The 16,252-nt window shown below is 30.6% G+C and overlaps 1 protein-coding gene across 2 annotated transcripts; it reads left to right on the top strand.

Moving 5' to 3' along the window:
• Positions 1-3,752: 3,752 nt before the first annotated feature.
• On the top strand, positions 3,753-7,185 carry LOC106396231 (probable methyltransferase PMT5). 2 transcript variants are annotated; one of them, XM_013836575.3, is made up of 10 exons: positions 3,753-3,954; positions 4,172-4,831; positions 4,898-5,033; positions 5,090-5,330; positions 5,412-5,637; positions 5,721-5,878; positions 5,958-6,261; positions 6,346-6,478; positions 6,570-6,792; positions 6,894-7,185. In XM_013836575.3, the coding sequence occupies exons 2-9, from the start codon at positions 4,314-4,316 to the stop codon at positions 6,717-6,719; spliced, it is 1,866 nt and encodes a 621-aa protein (XP_013692029.1). In that variant the 5' UTR covers positions 3,753-3,954; positions 4,172-4,313; the 3' UTR covers positions 6,720-6,792; positions 6,894-7,185. The 2 variants fall into 2 exon arrangements, with proteins under 2 accessions (XP_013692029.1, XP_013692030.1); XM_013836576.3 differs by having other exon boundaries at positions 3,816-3,954; positions 4,160-4,831.
• Positions 7,186-16,252: the final 9,067 nt, after the last annotated feature.

Below are 16,252 nucleotides of genomic sequence, written 5' to 3' on the forward strand. Positions count from 1 at the left end.
TTTGTGTGCTGTCAAGAAACTAGAGATCTTCGTAAGCAAAACGTGTTATTATAGTAAAGATAAGAAAGTGATATCAAACATTGACTCTATTTTTTATTGACCGTGTGAAAGTTTATGGAAGCTTCGTCCTTCGGTACGAGGAAAGAAGTATGTCAAAAAAAGAAAAGGTACGAGGAGAGATGTGGTCTTGGTCTTAGGCTCGAGCAAACCCGAATGAATGATCCGACTTAAGTCTTGGGCTTTTTTCTACATTGTTTTCAGGTCTTGATAAATAGTGTAAACAATTCATATAAACCATTAGAACGTTGAATTTCTTTACAAACTGAAGAAACCATTAAGTATTAGTGACACCAAGTTACCAAGAGATTGACTCTGTGTATTGACTGAAAAAGTTGATGGAAGCTTCGTGCAAAGTAGGTCACAGAAAATGAACATCATTGTATCTCTAAGAGCAAGAATGAAGAAAATACAAGTAAGAGCAGAAAAAGCAGCGAGTAAATGGTTGATAATGTTGTTGCAGGTAAAGAAGTTCTTAAAGACTTTGGTGAAATGGAGGAATTTGGAAAATTCTACTAAACAATTTTGATGATTGTGTAGGGAAAACTCAGAAGCGTCCTTTTCCTCATAGTTTCTACTTCTTTATATTTTAACTAAGGTTTTTTCAAGTTTTTTTTTTGTGAAAATGTTTTTTCAAGTTTCTTTTTGCGTTATGCGCCGATTAGACTAATTAGATTTTTATATTTTCAAATGTTCATTTCTAATGACTCTAACAACTTTAAATGATCCACATGAAAAAACAAAATTCTTACATAATACCACAAAATAAAAAAAATAGATGAACAAATAATAAAAAAATTAAAATAAAATACAAAATAAGAGAGAGAACTAGATATCAAAGAATTTCAAGGATTAAATTATAAATATAAATTTCATATACAACAACAATTTTTCATCAATAATACTACTACACTAAAACTGAAATATCATATATATGATTAACAAATATTATTGAATTAAGTTTCTCAATTTTAAATATACATAGTATTTTTTTAATTTGTCAGCATACATAGTACATTGTATATCTATATATAGCAATGAACCTTTCATAAAAATTTATAAATATATAAATATTCATATCATTTATAAATTATATTAATGTACTTACATATGTATACGGGTCCATCCACCTAATTATCCATAAGAGTATATATAAACAATTGTTTCTAGTTAATCGGATGCTGATAATGCAAATTAAGAGATTACAAGATTACATAAGCATATAATATGGGGCGGGTGATAACTGCTCAAACTTATTATTCAAAGGAATGGCTCAAACTTTACATTCAACACAAAACTAAATATAAATAAGTAAACTTTGTCGTTTTTTTTTTTGAATTAAACTTTGTCTTCTTGATCTTATGATCTTTATGTAATTTTAGTTATTATCTGTTACTAAAATTCAAATAGCTGTTGTGTTGTAATAATGTTTGCTTTATGAGAAAGTGAAGGTACTTAATTTTGTTATATTATTTATTAGAGGGGACATAGGAAAACGATTGCTTTGCGTTTTGTTTGTCGATTTGTCTTTTTATTTGTCTGTTTATCTCTATCTATCTCCTTTCATGCTTTGTTGTTATATCTACATATAAAAAAGAACTTTTATTATCATAACAAGAAATGGTTAAAACACTTGTAAGAGCCAGAAATCATAACTTATGTGTTCTGTTACAAACAAAAAAAAAATCATAACTTGTGTGGGTCTAATATAATTTTTTGAATTACTTTTTGAAAAATTATGAAACTAATCACTTATGATGGTTGGGAATTTAGACAATCCAAATCTATACCACCATTTGTATGACTAAAACACATAGACCATATACAGTGTCGGTCCTAAGCTATATAATGCGTAAAGCACATATAACAATAATGTCTCCTTAACTAAACTTGTCGAAACAAAGGCAATGCAAAGGGATGGCATGACTTGTGCACTTTATATAAAATCTTGAATTATTGTTTTGAAAAAAAAAAACTTTTTAAATTAATTACTTATGCGTGATGGTTGGAAATTTAGACAATCCAAATCTGTACCAACATTTGTATGAATAAAAATATAGACCATAGTCCTTAATTATATAGACATGTAACGTGCCTATGATTATACTATGTAACGTACATTTGGAGAAAAATATAGACCGTAGTCCTTATATTATATAGACATGTAACGTACATGTGGAGAAAAACAAAAGTTTTGTTATTAATATAGCAGCGTTCATTAGTATAATTAGTTGTTTTCCTGATGTGCAATAATAAAAGTTTTACATTTAAATTATATTTAAAAATAAAATTGTATTATTCTTTTAAGTTTAATTATTATCTTACCAATATTTAATATAAATTTTAATTTAATTGAACATAAAAATTAAGATAAAATAAACAATTTTATTTATTTAAGAATGAATATATATGTACATATTTAAAATTATAATCCTAGATAAATTGTTTTCTATTTCTTTTGGATAAAATATATTAATCAACTTATATAAAATAATAAAAAAATTGATATCAGAGTTGTATAATTATCTAACTAAACAACATTTCTAAAATTTGTAGATATATAAAACAAGCCAATAATATTACGACAAAAAATTTATTATTTTATAAAAAATGTTAAAAAATTGAAAATATTTTTAATAATAAAATTAGATAATTGTAAATCATTAATATTTCGATATTTATAAAATATTATTATATTATTTAATTTCATATTTGAATAAATTTACTTTAATGATTATTTATAGTTTACTACCATATTATAAAAAATAACAAAAATATATGAATAAATTTTACTTTAATGATGATTTATAGTTTACTACCATATTACAAAAAATTACCAAAAATACAAATATATATTAAATGTAATTGTCCATGTAATATTTAGTCATAAGCTATGTCATCATTTCTAGCATACATGTCACATTTATTTAGTGAAAATGATTGTACAAAAGATATGCGTTAGCATCACTTTACAAATAATGTATATGAGATATATAGTATAAGATAATGATAAAGATATATTTTAATTTAAATAAACACACATCATAGTATATAAAGCTAAAATTTCTTTTTTTTTGTTAAAAGTTAAGTGTAAGCCAATGATGAACTCGTTAAATCATTATTCCTATATAACATATACAAACTTGAACTCGTTAAATCATTAGAGTCCAAGGCCTAAATTTCTTCTAGTTAACAAAAAAAAAAAAAGTAATACAAGCTTGAACCTAGCAGAGAGTAAAAGAAAAGAATTTCCTGTAGACTTGTAGTGGAGTATTATTGCTCCCCAACAACAGCATTATAATAATTAATAAAAATGTTTTTTCCAAAATAATACTCTCTGTGGTTGTCAAAAAAAAAAAAAAAATACTCTCTCTCTTTTTATAGAGTGTCATTTTAGTATAAAAAGTGTGAAAAGTATCTGAGTGACATTCATAATGAAATGTAATATGTGTGAAAACTGTCATGAAACGGAAAGAGTAATAAAATAAAAAAAGGACAAATAGACCAATTTATTAAATGACGACAAAAAGAAAAGTGAACCACTGAATTGCAATTATTCGCCTCCTATGCTTGCTTCTTTCATGGCTGTTTTTCTTTGCTGGAATTAAATTAACAAAAATTATTATTTTCTTGTTTTGAAAAAGTTACTCACACATTTATCCAGATCTAATTAGAATTTAATCACTTTATTGAATTTTCGTTAATCATCTCATTCATTTAATGGTAATAATTTACAAATATATTCAGAAAATAAACAATTAAAATAAACGAAATTTCATAAACGAACTCCACAGATTACAGAGCGCCCATATAATTGGAATCTCTCATCCTCTCTTGTCTTCAATCTTTTGCCATTGTTGGTCGAAAGCTAAATCCTTTTCCAGCAATCTATTACAGGTACTACGCTTCTCAAAAACCCTAATCTAATTACCGTCCTTGTCGGGAATTACTGTTCTGTCTGATCTGATCTCCATTCTCGAGATCTCATCATGAAAAAGCTTCAAGATTTGATTTTTTTTTTCTTTCGTCGACGAAAAAAGCAAAATTCTCTTCAGTAGCTAATTTAAGTAATGTTTCCTTTTTGGGATGTTTGATCTGCAAGATTTGCTTGCAGGTACATGGTTTGATTTGGGATTTACATGTCTCTATCAGTCCCCATTTCCTGATTTGGATCATAACAGTGGTCAAAAAAAGACTTAGCCTTTGTTCCACAGATGGCTTCAAGATTAAGACTTTGTTAAGAGAATCTTACCATTATGACAAGTCCTTGGTACAAGACTGTTTCCTCTGTGTTCGGTCTCAGACCACGGATCAAAGGCTTGCTCTTCTTCATCCTCGGCGTTGTGGCTCTACTTACCATTTTATCACCCTTGACATCCACTTCATACGAGGCTTCTTCTACTGGTTCTTCAACACGTGTGCCCAACATTTATAGTAACTACAGGAGGATAAAGGAGCAAGCTGCTGTTGATTATCTCGATCTGAGGTCTCTCTCGCTAGGGACTAGTCTGAAAGAGTTTCCTCTCTGCGGTAAAGAAAGAGAGAGCTACGTGCCTTGCTATAACGTCACAGGGAATTTGCTCGCTGGGCTTCAAGAGGGTGATGAGTTGGATAGGCATTGCGAGTTTGAGAGAGAGAAGGAGAGATGTGTGGTTCGTCCTCCTAGAGACTATAAGATACCGCTTAGGTGGCCTCTTGGTAGAGATATCATTTGGAGTGGGAACGTGAAGATTACTAAAGACCAGTTTCTTTCGTCAGGAACCGTTACAACGAGGTCCTTTTCTTTTTGACATATAACAGTTTCTTCATATTCAGTTTCTCAATTTTTCTTTGTTGTTAGGTTAATGTTGCTTGAAGAGAATCAAATTACATTTCACTCGGAAGACGGGTTGATCTTTGATGGGGTCAAAGACTATGCTCGTCAAATCGCTGAGATGATTGGCTTAGGAAGTGATACTGAGTTTGCTCAAGCGGGTGTAAGTCTTCTTGAGATTATTAACTTTTTGGTTCCAGCTTATGATGTGTTTTGCAGGTAAGGACTGTGTTAGACATAGGTTGTGGATTTGGAAGCTTCGGTGCGCATCTAGTGTCGTTAAAGCTGATGCCTATATGTATTGCGAAGTACGAAGCTACAGGGAGCCAAGTCCAGTTAGCTCTAGAGAGAGGCCTTCCTGCAATGATTGGCAATTTCTTCTCAAAACAGCTTCCTTATCCAGCGTTGTCTTTTGACATGGTCCATTGTGCTCAATGTGGCATTACTTGGGATATCAAAGGTAATTTATTACATCGACATGTATGTTTGGTTCCTTTAGGCTGAGACATGATGACGTTTTCTGTTTTTGTCTCTTGAGCAGATGCAATGCTACTTCTGGAAGTGGATCGTGTTCTGAAACCGGGAGGGTACTTTGTTTTGACTTCTCCTACGAACAAAGCACAGGGGAACTTGCCAGACACGAAGAAAACGAGCATCTCGACACGGGTGAATGAGTTGTCTAAGAAGATATGCTGGAGTCTAACAGCGCAGCAGGATGAGTCGTTTCTTTGGCAGAAAACTGCAGATTCAAATTGCTATTCCTCTCGGTAAGTATGATGATCCTCAGGCAATGTTGTTAGCATTGAAAGTGGTTATGCTTGGCTGATGATGTTTTGCTTCTGGTGCATAGTTCTCAAGATTCTATACCGCTTTGCAAAGATGGAGATAGTGTTCCTTATTACCACCCACTGGTTCCATGTATAAGCGGAACCACGAGTAAACGCTGGATCCCTATCCAGAACAGGTCTGCTGTTGCAGGAACTACCTCAGCTGAACTTGAAATTCATGGAAAGTATCTCTTCCATTGTTCAAATGATCACTTTTAGCACTTTCAGAATCTAAAACAGTTTGTTTTGTATACTTTCAGGTATAAAACCTGAAGAGTTCTCTGAGGATACACAAGTATGGAGATCAGCACTTAAAAACTATTGGTCATTGCTTACACCTTTGATATTCTCTGACCACCCAAAGAGACCCGGTGATGAAGATCCTCTTCCTCCTTTCAACATGATACGCAATGTCATGGACATGAATGCTCGTTTTGGGAACTTAAACTCTGCTTTGCTCGAACAAGGGAAGTCCGCTTGGGTGATGAATGTTGTTCCGGTGAATGCACGTAATACTCTTCCTATCATACTTGATCGTGGCTTTGCCGGTGTTCTACATGACTGGTGAGTGCGTAGATGGTTAAAGAAGAAGCCCTTCTTTATCAAGATATGAGATTCTTGAATTATCTTCTTTGTTCACTTGCGCAGGTGTGAACCGTTCCCAACGTATCCGCGAACGTATGACATGCTTCATGCCAATGAGCTACTCACGCATCTTAGCTCAGAACGGTGTAGCCTAATGGACTTGTTCTTGGAGATGGATCGGATTCTCCGCCCTGAGGTTTATATATAAAACACACACATTCTTGTTTTTCTACAAGAAGATCTCAAAGAAAAAAAGAACTTGACGTTTTGTGATTGATTTAATATAGGGATGGGTTGTAATAAGCGACAAGTTGGGAGTGATAGAGATGGCACGTGCAATGGCAACTCGAGTGCGTTGGGAAGCACGAGTGATTGATCTTCAAGACGGTAGCGACCAAAGACTTCTTGTCTGTCAAAAACCTTTTCTCAAAAAATAACTCAAAAATAGATTCTTCTTTCACTACACATAAACAAACACTCACTAGTCACTACTACACAGTTCTTTCACTGGTGAGTTCTCTCTTACTTGCTTTGTAGGTGTCTAAACTTCCTGAGCTAATAATGAACCAGTAGCTGATATTTTTGTATACGTTTTTATTTGTTCTAAACAGATCCAGATGATGCCTCCTGCAAATTATTGAGAGAGATTATTTATTTTTCTCGGACAGAAGAAGAACACTTGAAGAAGGTTTTGTAAGAGTGGAAGCTGTAGCTACGAGTAGAAGAAAGAATTTAGATTCTATATTCTTTCATTTTTATTTTTATTTTTTGCTCTTGGAACAATACTGTAGCTATATATTTTCATTCATCCAATTTTTGTTTGCTGTTTAGTTTTGTAAACTAGATTACTTCTTTTAAATTTTATTATTTTGGAGAAATGTATTTAAACTATTAATCTCTGAATCTGTTGAACACTTAAACTCGTACAAAGGAAGTGGAAAGTGCAGACCTAATATTAAAAAGCCATAGTGGAGATGCGGCTCTCGCATGCAAAGCGAGCGCTCTACCATTTGAGCTACATCCCCAATTGCTTATATCCTAGAATAACATACTTCTTAACTTAATGCATTGTCAACATAGTTGTTACCACGTGTACAAATTATACACGTGGTGAAAATTTTATAAAGAAAAATGTTAGATGCTTTTACATATGTACTAGGTGATTTTCCACGGATATAAATATTTCTAAAGTAAATATATTATAAAAATTGATTGCTACTTACTTTTAATTTTAAATTAATTTATAATTTGTATGCATCATTTATATTAATAATATTATATTACTTTAATTATACATATGATTTTATATATGTTATATCTAATCGGTTTTGTTGTTTTTCAGTCGATTTAGTTATCATTTGGATAAATTGGATTGCATCTATGAATTTAACTGTAGTATTTTTTATTCTATATATTAAAATTTTGATTAATTTCTTATTTTCATTTAGGTGGTTGTTGTCTTAGATATGTAAATATATTTTATGAATATTATGTATCACTTAAGATATATTTTGCTTAGAATTAAATAAAAAAACAAACTAAAGTGTCTGATTCCAAATTACATACATTAATATAAAGAAACGATAATATTCTGAAGTCGCATGCATATATAAATTTTAAAGAACTCGACTGTAACAGTTGTTTAATATTTTATTTTTCATTTTTAATATGTTTTGAGTTGTCCTATGATTTATATTTATAAAATAAATTACTATTCTTATAAAATTATATCTTATCGTAGTTAAATCTATGATTTTAGATATAAGTTACATATATTCTTTCAAATTCAAAATGAAGTATACTTATTTTTTATTATAATTAAGTCAAATGTGCATGTATTTTCATAATATTTATCAGATATATATTGATGTTTTTTAAAAAAAATATTAGAAAATAAAGCGATGATCAATAGGAAGTTACATGCATAAGTAGCTGATATATTTTTGAAAGATCCTGAACACATATCAATATTTACAATAATTAAAATATTTTATAAATTCTAAATAACTTTATGCCTTTGATTTATTCAATGAAAACTAAAATTTATTTTAAATAATCTTAAAAATGAGAATTCAGATTTTTTTTGGTATTTTGATTATGGTTAAGTGCCACAAACATAAAAACATAAAATTTAAAAGAAAATTTAATATTAAGAAAAAAAAAAACTTTAATAATGATAAAATATAATATATCTACCTTTTTAAACTATTTTGTAGCTATTTCATCAAACGATGTTTATTTTAAAATTTATTTTTTAGTTTTTTTAATATCTCTTAAAAATAATCAGTAAACAAAGTTGTGATTGTATTTAAAAATAATATTATATAAGTAAAATATAATTTAACGATATTTTTGCTATAATTGAAAGATATTATAGTCAACTAAATATATGAAAAAAATAAAACATTTCAATATTACTAATTATAAACTATTTTTAGAGAATTAAAAATATATCAGTTTATGTTACTTAATTATTTTATGTAATCATCTCATATATATATATATATATATAAATATTTTTATTACTTTGAATTTTTTTGTATTGTTTAAAATTATGTTTTAAAAGCAATAATATTTTTTTTAATATCAAGATTATCTGTGTAAATTATTTTTAATGAAATCACATTATATTGAAATTTATAATTGGGCTTTTTGCAAAATTGACCTACAACTTAAAGTCAAACACAAAACTAACCTCCTTTTTTTTTGAAAATTGGTTTTGCCCTATTCACCCCACAAGTTCATATAATTTACGAAAATGCCATCAATTTTTTTTTTCTTTTTTTTTTCCGAAAATGACATATTTACTCTCTCACCCTCATCATCTTCAAGTAATTACAAGATTGCCATTGTCATCAATACCACAACCACCATGAACAACCAATTTGAAGCTCTTAATGCTCCCAAAATCGATTTACCCTTCTTCTTTTTCCATTCTTGTGAACTAAACACAACATATTTCTCACTTTCTCTCCACAATGAGCTAAAAAACCCAAGATTTTGATTCTAAAATTTTTATGGTTCATAGAGTCATAGAAGCTAACGATTCTGGGTGGGTGACTTTCGTTTGTGATTCTGTGTGCTTGGAGAAGCCTTATGTATGCTAAGGAACTTATCTCACCAATTTAAGGTATGACATCGAGTTTTTTTCCAGATCTGTTCGTCAGACGACTTACTTGGGAAGTCGTCTGGCTGTAGACGACTTAACTGAAAGTCGTCTGGCTGTAGACGACTTACCTGGAAGTCGTCTGGTCAACGCAAAGGTTATTTTTGCAATTGACTTTGAAATCTGTAACCTGAGACGACTGAAAGTTAAGTCGTATACTATTGTTTGGTTTCAAAAAAATTTCCAAAGAATCTAGACGACTTACATTTCAGTCGTCATAGGTTAGTTTTGCATTTGACTGGATAATTACAGAAGTTTGACTTCCCCACACGACTTACATTTCAGTCGTCTGTCGAAAATTAAAATAATAATATTTTTTTAAAAGTAAACGACTTACAATTAAGTAGTCATAGGTTAGTTTTGCAATTGAAAAAAAAACTTCAAGATTTAATTATACACAGAAGACTTATAATTCAGTCATCCACCAGACGACTTACTTGTAAGTCGTCGAGGATTTTTTTCCGAGATTCTGGTCAAACCTCGTAAATCCTGGACGACTTACATTTCAGTCGTCTCGTGGACGACTGAATTATAAGTCGTCTGTATATAATTAAATCTTGAAGTTTTTTTTTCAATTGCAAAACTAACCTATGACGACTTAAATGTAAGTCGTCTACTTTAAAAAAAATATTATTATTTTAATTTTCACTAGACGACTGAAATGTAAGTCGTCCAGAAAAGTCAAACTTCTGAAATAATCCAGTCAAATGCAAAACTAACCTATGACGACTGAAATGTAAGTCGTCTAGCTTTTTTGGAGTTTTTTTTTTAACCAAACAATAGTAGACGACTTATTTTTCAGTCGTCCGAAATAACATATTTCAAAGTCAATTGCAAAAATAACCTCTGCGTTGACCAGACGACGTATAGTTTAGTCGTCTGGACAACTTAGATTGAAGTCGCCTGCGTCTCCTCTGCTAGTTTTTAAGTCTTCTACGTTAGTTTTTGAATAACTTGTATTTTTAAGAGTGATAAGTAACTTCAAGATATGTAAAACTCATATTTACAAAATATGTTCTCTCCCTTAGTTTTACTAAATTTGACTAAGTTTTTCAACGCAAACTTATAAAAAAAAATGATATGCTTTGACTAGTTACTATTGTTTGTTTCTATCTCTTAAGTATTATTGTTATAGACAATAATGATGACTATTGTTATGAGTTGGAAGAAGGGTTAAATGCTTCTTAAAATGTTGTATCAATATGAAGCTACCAACATTCTTGTTTATTAAGATGAGAAAAGGCCATTGGAGTTTATTATTGCATATGAGAGATCCAAAGATAAGAAAAAGGCTACTGAAGTCTATTATTTCATTGATTTGTAAATGTGTTAACACATTGTTAGCACATTTAATACATCTTGGAAAACATTATTACTGATTTTACAAAAAATTCACAACTAAAAGAGTAGACATGCAATTCACAAAACAGACCACAAACAAAACTATTATAGATCATTCCTCTACAAAGACAAGCTTGGATTCCACTTGAGTAGACAAGACCAGACGACTTTTAAGAAGTCCAGACGACTTCTAAGAAGTCCAGACGACTTCCAGGAAGTTCAGACGACTTTGTCAGAAGACTTTTAGGAAGTTCATACGACTTCCAGACGACTTTACAGGAAGTCCAGACGACTTTTAGGAAGTCCAGACGACTTTCAGATGACTTCCGGACGACTTCCAGACGACTTCCAGACGACTTTCAGACGACTTCCAGATGACTTCCAGACGACTAACAAGTAAGTCGTCCCAGAAGTCTTCCAGATCTGAAAAACCTGCATATTAAATCCAGATTTGAAAAACCTGCATATTCAAAAACGTTCAAATGGCTTAAAAACAGAAAAATGAGTGGAAGATTAGATAAATCTACCTTTACAGAACACACAAAAATACATATCTAAAAATAATAGATCTACCTTTAAATTAGTGGAAGATGAGTACCATCTAATTAAAAACCTGCAAAAAAGATAGATTAGTAAGAAAGACATGAGACAAAACTGAAAAATTCATATAAAGTTTGGTGTTTTCAAGTCAAAGAGATTAGAGTAGGTTTGGAGAGTTTTAGTTTGGGAAAAAAGTAAGAACTTTATACAACAAGAAGTCCAGACGACTTTGTCAGAAGACTTCCAAGAAGTCCAGACGACTTCCAGACGACTTCCATACGACTAACAAGTAAGTCGTCTCAAAAGTCTTCCAGATCTGAAAAACCTGCATATCAAATCCAGATCTGAAAAACCTGCATATCCAAAAACGTTCAAATGACTTAAAAATAGAGAAAATGAGTGGAAAATTAGATAAATCTACATTTATAGAACACACAAAAATACATATCTAAAATTAAGAGATCTACCTTTAAATTAGTGGAAGATGAGTACCATTTGATTAAAAACCTGCAAAAGAGATAGATTAATAAGAAATACATGAGACAAAACTGAAAAATTCATATAAAGTTTGGTGTTTTCAATTCAAAGAGATTAGAGAGAGGTTGGAGAGTTTTAGAATGATGAACATTACATTTTTGTTGCAGCCATTTGAGAGGAGGAGAGAGAATGTGTAAATTTTTCTTTATATAGGGAGACAAAAAATCCAATTAGGTTAAATATTTTTGACTCAGACGACTTTCTAGACGACTTACATTTCAGTCGTCTGTTGAAGAAATTAAAACAGACGACTTACATGTAAGTCGTTTAGAAGAGTTTAATATTTTTAGTGGGAAATTAAATATTTTTAGCGGGAAACTAAAATAGAAGACTTTCCAGACGACTTACAAGTAAGTCGTCTGGTTTAAATTATTTAAGCGGGAAAATAATTTTTTTAAAAAAAATTTAGGCGGGATTATTTGGACGACTTACATGTAAGTCGTCTGTTTTAATTTCTTCACCAGACGACTGAAATGTAAGTCGTCCGAGTAAAATGATCCAGTTAGGTTAAAACGTACATTGGTAAAATTAAAGGTTCGGTACGATGTGGACGACTGAAATATACGTCGTCCGGGTAAATTATTCAACAGACGACTGAAATATAAGTCGTCCACACCCTAAACATAACCCCTAAACTTATATATCTAATTAAGCACTTCATAAAACCAAATCAAACTTGAAAAGTGTTTATTATACACAGAAATAAACACATATAGGTGAAAACTAATTTTTGAAAAAAACATTTTAGTTTTCCAAAATCTAACTCTAACAATACATACAATACTACAACATATGTTTGCCAAACTCCTAAACCAAAGTATTTCATGATTCACTACTTCCACTCATCTATCTTCAAAACAAATCAATTTTATCATATCTTAATTTATATCACTTAAAACTGTTTATAATTACTTGATTTTTATTTTTCACGCATCAAAATATTTTTTTACAAGATTTATAAATTATTTTTAAAATAAACTGGTACCAGACGACTTACACTTCAGTCGTCCAGACGACTTCCAACATCTCAGACGACTCAGACGATTTACTGGGGCTATATTCGTAAAAATGGCTTCTGTTTTTTTGTTTGGTCACAAGGGGTTGAGCTGTAATTTCACTAGGCTTTTAGGTTAGTTTTGCATTTGATTCAAGTTTGGGTATAGGTTTGGGATTAAAATCAAGTTGTGGGTTAGTTTTGGCAAAAACCCCTTTATAATTTTCATCTAAAAAAATATAGATATAAAAAAAGTATTTTATTACTTCAAAATTATATTTTATGTAATTTAAAATATTTTTTAAATGTAATATTACTATTTTGTGAGCTTTCTCTTTTTTATGAAATCATATTATATATACATATATTTTCGTTTTTCAATTCTTTTTTTATATATTTATAAAAAATTTCCTTTTTTTATTGTATGTGTAAATTTTTTCGAAATTCTTTTTATAGGAAACTAAATAAAAAAATAAATAATAGTATTTTAAATGTAAATTAATTTATTAATGATATTAGTGTAATCAACCATCGTGAGAGTTAACGTGAGAGCGACACATAGGAAACTGAATTCTCGAATAATATTATAGAGTTTTTTTTCATAATCATCTTTAAGAAATCAATAGAGTGGTCCATTGTGTACGCTAGTTCAGCAACTGATCTTTCTATCATGAATGGATTTTATTTTTTTTGTAAACTATCATGAATGAATTTCCAGTGTGAAAAAAAAGGTTCAGCAATTGATATTTTGTTGAGGTCCAAATTTCGCCGTATGATTATTATGTTACTAGAGTCCAAATAACATCGGAAGACCAACATATCAAAAGAATATGTCAACAATTCCCACATTCAAAACTACAATATGATCTAAATAATATACACATCACCAGTCAATCCGTTCATGCCAGTTTATTTTTAACTTTAACGTGCATGAAACCTATCAATTAATATAATTCATGTTGATCTACATCCTTAATGACTAGACTAAAAATCCTTGAATTGACATGTGAAATCTTAGAGCATAAACTATACACACAATTGATATATACATATCATATATGTATATTATGATTCTAGATACACATAGCCACGAATATACACGTATATCTATGTTGGATTGTTCGCTCATGTGTTCTGTAAAAATCTATCATGTTAGAATATGCAGATGATATAACAGGATAATAGCAATACAGGACTTTGCATGAAACGTTAAAGCTGGCGAAAATTAAAAATATAAACATAAAAAGTATGTTCTTAAAAAACAGAAGGTACCTCATTCCCTCAACACGTTAACCAGTCATTGTGAAATTCCCTTTGTATTATTAGTCTCGAAATCCATCATCTATCTCTTTGAATAAACTTTTTTATTGAATAAAAGTTAATAAACTACCCCCTAAAATTATAACACGAGAAATAACCTTTTCTATTTGAAAAATTAAAATAATCATCATATTACAACACAAGAAAATAACAATAAACATTTGAAAATATTGATTGGTTTGGTCGCTTTGTTTTTGTTATTGTAACTGAAGTTTGGTTAGTTTACAAAAAAAAAAAACTGAAGTTTGGTCTCTTTGTTCAAACCAATTAAAATCTTCATATGCAAGACTCCAACCCTTAACTTTTCTAAAGATTCTTCTTAAGAATCCAACTTTAGTTACCTCTTTTTCTTTTCTTTTAATTCGGGAATGAATTTCATTTTTTAATTTTGACGAAAAGTAAAGAGTTGTTTCTTTTTTAGCATCCCATGCAAAGCACGCACAAAAGAGATTCTCTCGTGGACACGTTTCGACTTACTTCTTAACTTTGATTTCTGTCTGAATATCCCCTTTGTCTGTATAAAATACGGACTCCCGAATATTATTATTATTTTTTTTTTGATAAACCCTATTGGCTGATCCGGTCGGCCCAGGGAAGAACGCACTTAGTACTACAGAGTGGACTACCCCGAAAGCGTACCACATTGCCTGACCCGAGTTTGGAATACCTTCCGACTAATGTCAGGGGTGGACCAATCATCTGTTATGGTCCACCATGTAAACCACTTGGGCCGAAGCCCAATCCTACACTAGTCAAGTAGTGATAATTTAGTTCCCAGGGAGAATCGAACCCATGAATGATGTGGGTACACACCAAGTCCTAAGAAATTGCCACTAAGCTACCAACGCTCGGTTCTCCCGAATATTTTGCACTCTCCTTTTATCTTATATTCTTCTTCTTTTTTACATGTTATTCTCTGATTACAGTATATTATATAATTTTTATGTAACCAGTGTTCAGTGCCGTGGTCAGCTATTACGGGACCTAAGGCAAAACTAACACACAAAAAAACTGTTTACCACAATTATTGTATAATATATGAAAACAGTTATGATAAGTTTTATACAAATCACTGTATAGATAAATAAATATGAACAGTTTTATACAATATATGAGTATTTGTTGTTGTTATGAAAAAATTAGATATAGCTTCATTTATTTGGAAAGCACACGTTTAATAAACTAATAAACTTATTCAGTATTTAATATTAAAAATTAGCTATTAAGATTACATAATATATCTTGAATATTTTTTTGAATAAGTTAATTTTATCCACACTAAGAAGTTAGAATGAAAACCAATTAGTTACACTATAAAACTAGAAATGAGCAAAAGCTAAAATATAAAATAGAAATAAACAATCAAAAGAATCAAACCATAAAAAATTCTAAACAAATAACTCTTCTAAATTAGTATGGCTCAGAAAAACATAAACTCTGAAACAATGTCAGGACTATTTAACCAAATTGACCAATTAAGCTAATTATATTTGGGAAATGGGGGCTTGAATTTGATAAATCTCGTGGTAAGAACATGATTAATGGGGGTTCTTAGGACGAGGTTCTTAACGGAATACAATAACCCGTCTTTTAACTTTTAATTAAAAAAACTAAGAGCCGGTTCTTAAATCTCTTATTTAAGAGCCGACTCTTAGCTTTTTTAGTTAAAAGTTAAGAGACGGGTTCTTATATTTCGCCAAGAACCCCACTTTAAGAACTTCGCATTAATCATGCTCTTAAGTCACTTGCCTCTTTTGTAATACAGTAGGCACGGCTCTGCCAGTGTTTCAAGTCTAGACTGACTCGGTTGGTAAGACCGATACATCCACGTCTCCCGACGATACTAATCTGATCTGGTTATATTTCTAATTTAAAAAGTTCTGGATCGAAGTTTATAATCTCTTTGAGTTATGGACAATAACTACTTGCTAAATCCTTTTTCAGTAACTGGTGAGACGCGAAACTGGCTATTAAACAGAAGGTTTTGCCATTAAAGCTAACAGCTCCGGATCTAGACTGACTCGGTTGGTAGACTAATAAATCCACTTGTCATGCCGGTATTAACATGGGCT

This window comes from Brassica napus, chromosome C7, assembly GCF_020379485.1.
Source record: "Brassica napus cultivar Da-Ae chromosome C7, Da-Ae, whole genome shotgun sequence".
NCBI classification, from domain to species: domain Eukaryota; kingdom Viridiplantae; phylum Streptophyta; class Magnoliopsida; order Brassicales; family Brassicaceae; genus Brassica; species Brassica napus.